This window comes from Antechinus flavipes, chromosome 3 (assembly GCF_016432865.1).
Source record: "Antechinus flavipes isolate AdamAnt ecotype Samford, QLD, Australia chromosome 3, AdamAnt_v2, whole genome shotgun sequence".
NCBI lineage: Eukaryota > Metazoa > Chordata > Mammalia > Dasyuromorphia > Dasyuridae > Antechinus > Antechinus flavipes.
Window position 1 is genome coordinate 588,122,512 of NC_067400.1, and position 12,816 is coordinate 588,135,327.

General features: G+C 48.4%; 1 protein-coding gene and 1 long non-coding RNA gene across 6 annotated transcripts in view; one reads left to right on the top strand and one right to left on the bottom strand.

The window, feature by feature from the left end:
* Window positions 1–12,816, bottom strand: part of ARHGEF10L (Rho guanine nucleotide exchange factor 10 like) — a 221,426-nt gene that overhangs the window by 36,379 nt on the left and 172,231 nt on the right. For all 5 annotated transcript variants that reach the window (XM_051988406.1, XM_051988404.1, XM_051988402.1 and 2 more), the window contains 4 exons: window positions 10,367–10,453; window positions 8,758–8,981; window positions 7,804–7,958; window positions 1,161–1,306 (listed from right to left, as the gene is read on the bottom strand). In XM_051988406.1, coding sequence (XP_051844366.1) covers window positions 1,161–1,306; window positions 7,804–7,958; window positions 8,758–8,981; window positions 10,367–10,453 — 612 coding nt within the window. The remainder of the gene's footprint in view (window positions 1–1,160; window positions 1,307–7,803; window positions 7,959–8,757; window positions 8,982–10,366; window positions 10,454–12,816) is intronic.
* LOC127555806 (uncharacterized) overlaps window positions 1,319–12,816 on the top strand; it is a 583,775-nt gene continuing 572,277 nt past the window's right edge. Inside the window, exon 1 of the long non-coding RNA XR_007952291.1 lies at window positions 1,319–1,685. This is a non-coding gene — a long non-coding RNA (uncharacterized LOC127555806). The remainder of the gene's footprint in view (window positions 1,686–12,816) is intronic.

Sequence of the window (12,816 nt, forward strand, 5' to 3'; positions counted from 1 at the left end):
GACTTCTCTGGGGGTATGACATGTAAAATGGTGGCTAGGTGGGATGGGGAGAAAAGTCTTTTCCTGTTAGCCTAGGACCCTGAGCCTTTCTGCTTCGATCATCGCCGCTGCTGCTGCCTCTACTATTCAGACATGTCCTGGTAACACCAAGGGGACCTGAAGAGCCCCAGACCACCTTAGGGGCGGGGGAGGGCAACCACCCAGGTGGCCTCTGGCAAGACCAAACGCCCCCCTCCAGCATAGCCATGAACAATGGAGGAAGGCCTCTTCTCTGCTGCCGCCATCGGGGGCCTCTTCCTACTGGACAACCCCCAGACAGGGACTGAGCAGGCTCAGGAAACTGGAGGGAATCAAGGAGCCTGGAGACTTTTCCCTCTGGTCCCTTTACAGAATAAAATTCCGAGAGCGATCCAAAGGTTTATGGAATTTACCCAGAACAACGCGGGCCCTGTCCCTCCCCAAATTCTCCTAGAGCTGCCGTCTGCCTGAGCTCCGCCGACCCCAGATTATATTAACTGTGACTCTGTCTTATCCCTGCAAGAGATTATAAGCTACTTGTAGAGTCTCTGTCTTTTCTCCCCAAGGCTTGGGCGCATTATATGTACTCAGCGAATGCTGAGACTTTCTGCAATACTCTGCGCACAGTAGGTACTGAAGAATGTTGCTGCACAAATTATCCGGTCTAACCTCTAGTCACAGTGAGTAACTGAGTCGCACACAGAGAAATACTGAGGGCAGAGACCGCATGGAAGCCCAAAGGCTCCAGCTCCCACCCCAGCGCGCTTTCCAAGTGGGATAACTGAGACTAAGCCAGGGAGCAGCAAGGTGGAGCAGTGGGCAGAGCTGAGTCAGGGGGACCCAAGTTCAAATATGGCCTCAGATGTTCGACACTTACTGACTCTGTGACTCGTCTTGTCCCCAAAAAAGAAAGAAACAAAGCTAGAACCCAGTGATTCCAGATTCACTAAGCCTACGAAAAACCCTAAGCTGCTGAGGAAGGAGACACAAAGGTTCATTACGACACAACTGTTGCTCACTGACTAGGGGATGAACAAATGGAAGTTTATAGAACGGGACCAGTTTATATATGGAAGACCGGTCCCACAAGCTAGAGGTAAGGAACAGGAGAGAGCAGATAGAGCCAGGCCGGAGGCTGATACCTGAGTCTGTAAAGTGGTAGCATCCAGCACAGTGACCTGGTGTCCACAACTGGCCCACACAGCATCCTCCAGGCTCAGTAAGGTTCGGATGGGTCCTGGCCCCACAGTCAAGCACGTTGGTGGGCTCTCCATCTCCCACAGGCCGCCTGAGAAAAAAGATTCAGACATTATAAAATGGTACTTAGAACATAAAATGATGGAGATGGAAGAGTACTTGGAACAGAGACTGCCAGAGCTGGGTGAGCCCTTAGAACCCGGGAGGTCAGAGCCGGGAGGGCCCTTAGAACCCGGGAGGTCAGAGCTGGGAGGGCCCTTAGAACCCAGGAGATCAGAGCTGGGAGGGGGCTTAGAACCCGGGAGGTCAGAGCTGGGAGGGCCCTTAGAACCCAGGATGTCAGAGCTGGGAGGGGGCTTAGAACCCGGGAGGTCTGAGCTGGGAGGGCCCTTAGAACCCGGGAGGTCAGAGCTGGGAGGGCCCTTAGAACCCGGGAGGTCAGAGCTGGGAGGGCCCTTAGAACCCAGGAGGTCAGAGCTGGGAGGGCCCTTAGAACCCAGGAGGTCAGAGCCGGGAGGGCCCTTAGAACCCAGGAGATCAGAGCTGGGAGGGCCCTTAGAACCCAGGAGATCAGAGCTGGGAGGGCCCTTAGAACCCAGGAGATCAGAGCTGGGAGGGCCCTTAGAACCCGGGAGGTCAGAGCCGGGAGGGCCCTTAGAGCCCGGGATGTCAGAGCTGGGAGGGCCCTTAGAACCCAGGATGTCGGACCTGAAACCGATTTCTCCAAAAATGTTGTCTCACTTGTCCATTTCCAGAGACGTGGCGTTATTTGCACCTTGTTGCCCACAAGGTCTGCCCAAAGGCCCCAACGCTTTGCTCTCGGTCCAACTGTCCCTTTGGTGTTCTCATGGACACATCCCATGGCTCACTCCCCTCCCCATCCCTGCACACCTGGTACTGGCCGAGGCTCCCCATTTCAGGGGAAGGGAGTCTTCCAGAAGGAATTACACCCCCTCCCCCTCCCTAGAGCATGAACAGTAAGCAGGTGTTGGGATGAGATGCTGAGACAGAAGAACCTGGGGAGATATGAGGACCAGCCCTGCCCTCTAGTGGTGGGAGAGGGCAAGGCAGCCCCAGAGCCAGCATCTGTCCCTCGGCTTCCCCTTCCCGCCTCCACCCCAATTTGTGAATGAGGAACCTGAGCCCCCTTTGTCACAGGGTCACAGGGAGTGGGGGGCGGACAGGGGGCAGAGGGAACCCTCCTGGTTCTGGGAGGAATGGGGAGGACAGGGGGCTGGGAGAGTTAGTTAGGAGACCAAGTCTTAGGCTCGCCTTTGCCACTAAGCTGCTGTCAGTGTGCCCTCCCAGCTCAGAGAGAAACCTCTCAGCCTCAGCTTCCCCTTCAGTAATAAGCAGGCTGGTCGGGAGGCTCCCAAGGCCCCTCCAGCTGAGTGCCATCTTCCTGAGCATGGAGCAGGTCCTTGGAGATGACACCAAATTTGTCTCATTTTAGGGGGGAGGAAAAACAACGTACAAACGGTACGGAAGAGCAGGGACCGCGCTCCCTTGGCTTGACCACCTGGGTGCTTCCCACTACATCACTAACGAGAGGACTGGAGGGGAAAGGAAGCCTCATTGTTTTCCCAAGCAAGCTGCTTCTCCTAGGCTTTGGCGGAGGGAGGGGGAGTTTGAGCCTGATGGGTGGGGGGAGAGGTAGGCATGAAGGATCCCTTCCTGAAGCAAAGCCTTCTGGGAGCAGCCAGGTAAGCCCCGGGGAGAGCATCCCCTCTCTGTTAGAAAAGAACCAATGACGTTTCGGTCCTGCTGCAGCAGCAACAGGCTAGAAGGCTCAGGCTCATTCCTCAAGGCCCTCTATAGGAGGGGAATCTCTGGTACAGAGAACAGAACATTGCCCTGCGGGCCAGGCCCTAGGTTGCTGTTAGTATTCCTTCCCTTCAGCAGGTCCCCTTTCCCCTTCTATAAATTCGGAGGGTGGGACTCTAGGATCTCCTTTACAAGTCTAAAAACCAGTTCCTGTTACCCCATGGTCCTGTTTTACAAAGGAGGCTCAAAGTGACAAAGCCAGGATTTGACTGCAGGCCTTCTGGCTTCAAATCCGTTTCCTTTCCCTAACTTCTGCTGCCCACCTTGTTCATGGGGTTGGGGGCATTTTTTGGTATCCCCAGCATTTAACACAGCACCTGGAACATAGCAGGTGCTTAATGCTTATTGATTTCCTAATGAAGGCAAGAGTGTCCTTTTCTGAGGGACTCCGAGGGGCTTCTGAACCGCACCCCCTCAGGATACCCTGGCCGGCCCGGCCCCTCGTTGGTTCACCTTGCTGCCCCTGCAGCGCTAGCTCTCACACATAGTATGACAGCCCATCCATCCAGCTGCTGCAACCCGGCCTGTCATCAACTCCGCACTGCCAGATTAAGGGAGATGAAAGCCCTGTCTCAGGAAAGGCACCTTCATTTGGGGAGCGGGAGCGCCTCCTCCCACAGGCCGGAAGGAGACCATCTCACCCCCTAGGCACGGCAGGCCAAGCTGAGAGCCTCTTAGAGCAGGTCTGGAAAGGGGGGAGCTGAAAGCAAGATCCAGGGGTGAGCTGGAGAAGCACTTGGTGCTGGGTGCAGAATAGAGAGCAGACATTACCTGTGCACACAAAAGTGCCCTGTGCCCATCAACGTCAGGAGCTCTGATGTTAAGTCCCAGTTTCAATAAGTACTATTTATGTTTATAAATGCGACTTCAAGAAAACCCTTTCAGTTCTTCAGATCTCAGTTTCCTGATTTGGAAATTAGGGGATGGGAATAGAAGATCAACAAACCCTGTTTTATCTCTGATATATAATATTCTAAGGTCCTTCTCGGCTCTAACACTCTTATGTTGAAAGGGCTATTCTAGTTCTGATATTACGTGTTCTAAGATGGCTTCTAGCTCTGACATTTCATGTTTTGAAGTACCTCCCAACTCTTTTCAAATATTAATATCTCTCCCCATTTCTGTGTTCTAACCTCCCAGCTCTGACATCCCAGGTTCTAAGGCCCCTCCCAGCCCTGACATCCTGGGTTCTAAGGGCCCTCCCAGCTCCGACCTCCTGGGTTCTAAGGGCCCTCCCAGCTCTGACCTCCTGGGTTCTAAGGGCCCTCCCAGCTCTGACCTCCTGGGTTCTAAGGGCCCTCCCAGCTCTGAAATTCTATGTTCTAATGATTCTCTCAGATTAGACATTAGATGTACTAAGACCTAACCAACCCTTGACATTCCAGATTCCAAAATCCTTCCCAACTCTGAAATTCTAGGTTCTAAGTCCCCTCCAACCCCTGACATTCTAAGAGCCCTGACATCCTGTGTTCTAAGGGCCCTCCCAGCTCTAACCTTCCCTGTTCTAAGGGCCCTCCTAGCTCTGACATGCTGTGTTGGAAGGGCCCTTCTGATCCAACATCACGTAGTTCTGTGATCATGTATGTGAGTGAAATTATCTCTGGAATCTATGGATTGCTGATTTTAATCACTGACTACCTGGAAAGCTCCCAGGGTCCAGAAGGCCAATTAAATTAGGTTAAGACATTATCAGTCTACTAAAATTGATGGATGGATGGAGGGAGGGAGCGAAGAAGGAAGGGAGGGAGAGAGGGAGGGATGGATAGGCAGATGGATAGGTGTATCCATGCATTTACCAAGGTAAAGTTTTGCTCTCCCTCACAACTAGCATAAGTACAGACTAATTCCCCAAAGAGAAGGTCAGCACAGGCCAAGAAGACCATACCACCTCATCATAAAATCTCAAATTTAGAAAGAAGCAAAGAGCAAGTGGCCTGACCTCTCCCTGAAGCATCAAAGCGAAGAAAGGGAAAAACTGAAAGCTCATCTTGTTCAAGGTAAACAGTTTTTCTTTTCAAGTCCCAGTTTCTTTTAAGTGGAGAGTTATCTAGTTGATATGCAAGGCCCTTCACAGTTAAATACTCTAATCCCTCCCAGCTCTGACATTCTGTGCTCTAATGACCTTCTCAGATTAGACATTAGACATTCTAAGATCTAACCAACCCCTGACATTACAGGTTCAAAGTCCTTCCCACCTCTGATATCCTGGGTTCTAAGAGCCCTCCCAGCTCTGACATCCCAGGTTCTAAGGGCCCTCCCGGCTCTGACATCCCGGGTTCTAAGAGCCCTCCCAGCTGACATCCCGGGTTCTAAGAGCCCTCCCAGCTGACATCCCGGGTTCTAAGGGCCCTCCCAGCTCTGACATCCTGGATTCTAAGGACCCTCCCAGCTCTGACATCCTGGGTTCTAAGGACCCTCCCAGCTCTGACATCCCGGGTTCTAAGGACCCTCCCAGCTCTGACATCCTGGGTTCTAAGGACCCTCCCAGCTCTGACATCCCGGGTTCTAAGGGCCCTCCCAGCTCTGACCTCCCGGGTTCTAAGGGCCCTCCCAGCTCTGACCTCCCGGGTTCTAAGGGCCCTCCCAGCTCTGACCTCCCGGGTTCTAAGGGCCCTCCCAGCTCTGACATCCCGGGTTCTAAGGGCCCTCCCAGCTCTGACATCCCGGGTTCTAAGGGCCCTCCCAGCTCTGACATCCCGGGTTCTAAGGGCCCTCCCAGCTCTGACCTCCTGGATTCTAAGGGCCCTCCTAGCTCTGACCTCCTGGGTTCTAAGGGCCCTCCCAGCTCTGACATCCCGGGTTCTAAGGGCCCTCCCAACTCTGACTTCCTGGGTTCTAAGGGCCCTCCCAGCTCTGACCTCCTGGGTTCTAAGGGCCGATTAGTTTCCAGTTCTAGACCAAAACAAAGGAGATCTCTCCGAAATCCAGAGCAAGAGGATGGGAGGAAAGGAGAGCACTCTTCACAGGAGCCCACCCCGGATCTTGGACCTCACTCCCTCCAGCTTCTCCATCCCGCTTGGCTGAGCCTCCACCTATAACTCCCTGTTTCCCCAGCCGGTGACCCTTTCAGTGCCCAATGGTAAGGGTCAGGTAAGAGAGGTTACATGGACCCCAAGTCTGCTCCACAGTTTAAGGCTCAGGCACGGAGGGAGACAGAGAAAAAGGGCCCGTTACACTGTGCCAAGTCCAATAAGGAGGCGAGAGTAGACTAGGAACAGAAAAGTTAGAATCGTTGGTCTAGATCTCTGAGGATCTAAGCACAAATTTACATTCACACGCACGCTCTGTCTGATGGTAAAAGGGTATTTTTCCCCTCCCTCTTCCCCCTTTAATTAAAAACTATAAATGCCTTATCAAAAGCTAATTAAAAATACCAACATACTGCCAAGTGGCAAAAAAAAAAAAAAAAAAAAGCTCAGTACAAATATCCGTTTATAACCCTGCAACAGGCTGGGATGACACAGCAATTAGAGCCGCAGTGAAGGGGAAAAGGAAGGCAATAGGATCTATGGCCATCGTCCTCCCCATCGGAAGGATTGATCGTTCTCCAGCCGAGGCTCCACTCCGGAGTGCTTGGCTCCCTCCTGCCACTGTCGGCCAATCGGAGAAGCGCGAGCCCTCAGAGCCGCCACCCCACACAGCGCAGCCCTGACAGCTGGTCGGTTCTCTGCTGGCCAGGACAGCCCAGGACTGCTGCAAGTAGCAGGTTCCCTCCTTAGGAAGCTTTGGGAGTTACAAAGTCCTTGCTAAGTTTGAATCAAAATCCCTCTCTCTGCTCCTGGGAAAGAAACCAAAAGAAACGTGGAATCCCAACAGAAGGCGATCTTGAGGAGCTACTGCACTGGTCAGTGTCTGGCAGGAAGATTTCTGCCTCCAATCCCCATCTGCCTTCCCACCCCAACAGCTAGGGGTGCAGTGTTATGTGGTAGAACCCAAGGGTTCTAAGAATCTTAGAAATATTTCTGTCCCATTCTCAGCTGAAACACAAGTCTCAGAATGATTAAATATCTAATGTCAGAGGTAGAAGATCCCTTGAATCAGAGACTGTCAAAGCTGGGGAGGCCCTTAGAACCCGGGAGGTCAGAGCTGGGAGGGCCCTTAGAACCTGGGAGGTCAGAGCTGGGAGGGCCCTTAGAACCCAGGATGTCAGAGCTGAGAGGGTACTTAGGACTCAGGATGTCATAGTGGGGGGGGGTCCTTAGAACCCGGGATGTCAGAGCTGGGAGGGTCCTTAGAACCCAGGATGTCAGAGCTGGGAGGGTCCTTAGAACAGAGAATTTCAGAGCTAGGAGGCTACTTAAAACCCAGGAGGTCAGAGCTGGGAGAGACTTTGAAACATAATGTCAGAGTGGGAGGGACTTCATAATGGCCACCCTTCTCACTTCCATCTCTTAGAATTCTTCATTTTCATCAAAACTCAGAAAGAGCCACTTTCCTTAGGAAGTCTGTGATGCTCCCATCATTTAATACTGCCCTTCTCCCGAAATCACTTTGGAAGCAGGGCTTACTTACTTTGGGACATGTTGTCCCCTCCCCTCAATGGCACATGAGGGGCTGAGAGGCCCTGACCCACCCATTATTTGCTTTGAGTCTCCAATGTCCAGCACAACGACTGGCACAGAGTAGATCTGATTGCTCTGAAATGAAATGTGATTGAACTAGAGTCCCCTGAGCAGAATGGAATGACGTAGCGGTAACCAGGTAACCAGGAGCCCCAGGTATTTACAAGCCTCTCCCCCTTCCCCTCAGTCCATCCATCCTCACCGCTGCTCTGGGGGTAGGCAGCAACAGTCCCATCCTGTAGGCCAGCAAAGAGGTAGTGGGGGCTGTAACAGAGGCACAGGACGGGCTGTAGTCCGGGGCTCTTGCAGGTGGCCAAGCACTGGGTCCCTGTGTCCACACTGCCGTACACAAGGATGCTGGGGAGAGACAGAGAGAAGACAAAGCTTTGATACACCTTGTAACCTTTTCCCATATAATCTGACCCAAAGAGAATGGTCTCTTTTGAGTCAAGAACCCCTTTAGCAGTATCTGATCAAGGCTATGGGATATTCTTTTGCAGAAGATTTTTAAATGCATAAAATAAAACATGGAGAGTTACAAAGTAAACTAATATTGAAATAAAGATATGATTTTTTTCCCATCCAAATTCACAAATAACTGAAATCTGGACCCCAGGTTAAGCCCCTGGATCTGGACAGATCTGACACAGATGTAGTATAGTTTCTAGAAAGGCAAGAAATTGAGTCTCAGAAACTGTAAAAATATGGACCTCCATTTCCTTATCTGTGAAAAGGAGATGACAATGCTTGCCCTGGCTCACAGGACTATTTTCCAGTGGCTTGAAGGAGATAATCATGAAAAGTATAAGGAGACCGATAGATAGATACATACACACATGTAAATATGCATTGATAGTAACCAAATAAACACTACCATCTCGAAAAGGTTGAGTCAATACGTGAATGCCGATCTCCATATGTCCCTTTTACTTACCTGTCTAAAACACTACTGACCCTAACCCCCCTTTCCCTTTCATGTGATATGTTCCCTTGCAAAAGAAGGGGGCTGCCTTACTTGAGTATATTTCTTTCTCTAGACCTTAGCACAATGGTTGGCACATACTAAGCAATTAAATGCTTTTCCTTTCATTTGTCCATCCATTAGACACGATCCTAAGATCAGAAACTATAGTGCGACCACCCCAAGTCCTCTCACCTCCCGTCCTGAAGCCCGAGGCAGATGGTTGGATGTACCACAGATGAGGGGTCGGGGGCCGGCCTGCCCGATTCTTGGTCCTCCTCCTCCTCATTCTTCTCTGGAATGTATTCCATGCAGAGCACAGGAGAGGCCACAGGGAAAGACTTGACTATTCTAGGTGTGGGCCGGTTTAGGGAGAAGATCTCCACCTGGCCACCAGCACCGTCCTGGCCACCAGCAACCTGAAAGGACAGAGAGACAGAGAGCACTGACCAGAGAGCACATAGGAGCAAAAACAGCAGAAGCAATGGGCCAATGTCCTCAAATTGCCTCCCTCCGTGGGCTCTGGAGTAGGAAAGGCCAGAGTGAAGAAGGTGAATCATCATTCTGTTGGGTCCAGGATTCAGTCTGAAGGCTCCTCTGAAGAGAGTTTGAATAACCTGTTTGTTCATTATTGTGTAACTTTGAATCTATTACTTTCCAATGGACTTCATTTTCTTACTCTGTAAATGAGGACGCTGGCTCATGGAATGATACATTGAACTGTAAGGGATCTCACAGATCTTCCTTCTAGTACTCCCATTTTACAGATGAAGATATTAAACACCTGCCTCACTTTCCCCTCCAGAGTCATGTGAGTCTATGGCCAGATATAGATCAGGACGACTTAAGATGATACTGGAGACAATGGCTTTTCAAGCTAAGGTTTTCAACAGGTCTCAGTTTGACTACCAAAACTAGTCAATGGGTGGAGACCCATTTAGTGATTAAAGCTAGTTAGCAACTGAGGCAAAGAATCTCCTCCTTCATCTAATTTAAAAAAAAATCTAAATAAAGAAATGAATAAATTTGGGAGGGGAAGACTCGAAGAGAAATGATTGCTATTTACATTTAAACTGAGTCAATTAGGACCCAATGACTGAATGGAGCTTGGATTAAGACCTCTGGGTGGCCAAATAGAATCAGATTAGTTTTGGTTTAAGACATGGTCCTTAAGAAAGAAATTTAGCCAGGTAACTCCAAGATATCTTGAGAGGCTTCAGAGGAGCAAAAGAGAAAAAAAATTGCTTTCAAGACAGGGAAAAGAAGGGAGGAAGGGAAGAAGGGAGGAAATGAGGAAATAAGGAAAAAAAGAAGGAAGGAAGGAACAGATAGAGGGAGGGAAGGAGAAAAGGAGGGAGAAAGGAAGGAAGGAAGGAAGGAAAGAAGGAAGGAAGAAGGAAGGAAGGAAGGAAGGAAGGAAGGAAGGAAGGAAGGAAGGAAGGAAGGAAGGAAGGAAGGAAGGAAGGAAGGAAGGAAGGAAGCAAAGGAAAGGAAAGAGGGAGGAGGGAAAGGAGAGAGGAAGGAAGGAGTCTTCCAACTAACCAATACCATGACATGTAAGTGAGGACATGCATTTGTAAAGTGACTGCTTGGGTTGAGGCCTACAATTTTAATACCTCACCCTGCTCCCTGATACCCACCAGTTTGAGCTTTTAAAGACAAAAATTAGATTCTGAAAACATCAATAGGATCTAGAACCAAATGCTTCAATATTTCCACTCAGGGGATCAGTCCTTTCTTCCCTGTACTGAGATAAAAAGGGAACCTGCTGTGCTATGAACATAGGTGAGAAGATAATACTTACCCAGAGGTAGCCTTGCGGAAGGGATGTGCTGACTGCAGAGAAGCCCAGGAGAGGGGAGTGGACTGGACTGTGGATCAGGGACCTGAGCTGAAGGTAGAGAGAAGGAACAAAGTAAATGATTAAATAAGTTTGTTGAATGACTGATTGAATGAGTGCTGAAGATACATTGAGTCCATATTGCTGCAGCCATCAACATATAACAGAAACTAGTCTTCAACTAACCCTTCCCCTCCCCAACAGACAAATCACTAAATCACTGATTTGAAAAGGACCTCAGGGCTCATCTAATCCAACCCCCCTCATTTTGAAGATAAGAAAGAAGGCAAACAAGAAATAAAATGTAGTGAATGATCAGTATAAAAGCGGGGGTTTTAGGATCTATTCTGTCATTAAATTTGGGCAAGTGACTTACCCACTACAGAAGAAAAACATTTCTGCTTGAAACAAGAGGTAAAAATATGGAGAAAGATTCTCAGTAGCTTTGAAAAAAACTCCCTCTAAACAGAAATTTTGTCTAATTCAAACAAATTAAAATTATTTTTAGCAGAGGATAGAAATTTCTTCCAAAAAGCCTACTTCCTCCTCTACAAAATGTAGGGCTTGGATTAGATGGTCTCTAAAAGTCTTCCTATCTCTAAAATTCTGTTCTAAAGTTCCTACCCCTACTTCACCCCCACCCCCAGCTCTGACATTTTATGTTCTAAAGGTCAGTTCTGATATTTGTTCTAAGGGCCTTCCCTGTGATGGGGTACAATCTCTAGGGGAAATATAGAAGTGATCCTTTTTTTTTTTCATAATTATAACTTTTTATTGACAGAGCGGTGATCCTAAGGTTCCCTGACCTCAATAATTTTAAAGTCTTCTGGCCTTAGGATAATCCTACAAACTTTACTGTCAGATAGATAATCTGTTGGTCAGTAATAACCTATATTCACAATAGTGAATAGACCACCTCTCCAACCTACCTGTAAGCCAGAAAATTAGCAAATAAATAACATGAAGCTCTGATCTCTCTAACTTTGTCCTATGAAATTATCTTCTTCCTCCTGGTTCTTTGCTAAATCCTTTTGGAACTTAGTCTGCTTCAACTGGCATTACAATTACAATAAATTTTGCTCTTTGACCTAGAGACAGGTTCCAACCTGGAAATTCTTTGAAATATTTTGTAACATTGGTCTGCCACCCCAATCTTATGGGGTCTCCTTTTGCATCTCAACACCAGTTCTCACAATGTTGTAAGGGTCTTCCTAGTGCTGGCATTCTGTGTTCTAAGCTCAGATATAAGTTTATGATTATCCAGATTTCCCATCATTAAAACCAATTTATTTTTAAGTCATTATCTTCATAGTAACAACTACTACTGTTGATAGAAACATCATCATAGCTCTCCCCTTATAGACTACACATTTGCGCTGCCCATCATCATTAATAATCTCTATAGCCTCTGCCCCCAACTAGCAGTGAACAATTAAGACACAAGTTGGCCAAAGCCTGTACTTCTTTAACTCGGGCTAAATATCATGAAGGCCCTACGCTGTTACATTTTAGAAAGGGACCTGGGTCTTTCGTGACCTTCTGTGCATCAGATCTGTCATTCCCTCCTGCAAGAAGGATGGTTACTATCAAAGCCAATGCTCTCCTTCCCCAGGAAGGACTCAGATCCTAGGCCATAATCCGGTCAGGGCTCCGGTATTACTGTGTTAATTTCTCTTAGGGCATGTGCTGCCCTCTACTGGTGTCAGGATGACAAAGACTACACAGGATTCCAATACACAGTTTGAACTTTCTAACAAAGGAAGCAAGTATTTCATATGTGACAGTTCTATAGAGGACCTCAGACATCATCCAAATCAAGCCTCTTGTTTTCCTGAGGAGGAAATTGAAGCCTAGAGAGAAGGGATCTCACATAGTTTAACAAATAAAAATGCTGAGATTTGAACCCAGATCCTCTATCTCCCAAATCTACTTCTTTCTAAAAATCAAAGAAATAAAGCATCTCTGCTGAGTCCTCACTCAACTCTCTTTCTTTCTTCCTCCTCTTATCAGCATATGTCATAACATATAAGCCTGTTTGAGGTCTAGACTCTCCCAGCTTTTAATTAGTTGCTTATACATTAGAGTAGAAAAGAGGCCACGATCTCATAAGTCCAAATGACTGCCCTTCCACCGACTTCCATTCATTGACCCTGACTTTCAGAACATCATTCTTTCCTTACAAAAGTGGTTCCTCCTTATTAGAATGTAAGCTACTACTGATTAGAGAATGCAAATGAAAACAACTTTGAGGTACCACCTCCTACCTCTCAGATAGGCTAAGATGACAAGAGAAGATAATGATAAACGTTGGAAGGGATGTGGGGAAACTGGGACACTAATGCATCGTCGGTGGAGTTGTGAAATGATCCAACCATTCTACAGGGCAATCTGGAACTATGCCCAAAGGTTTATAG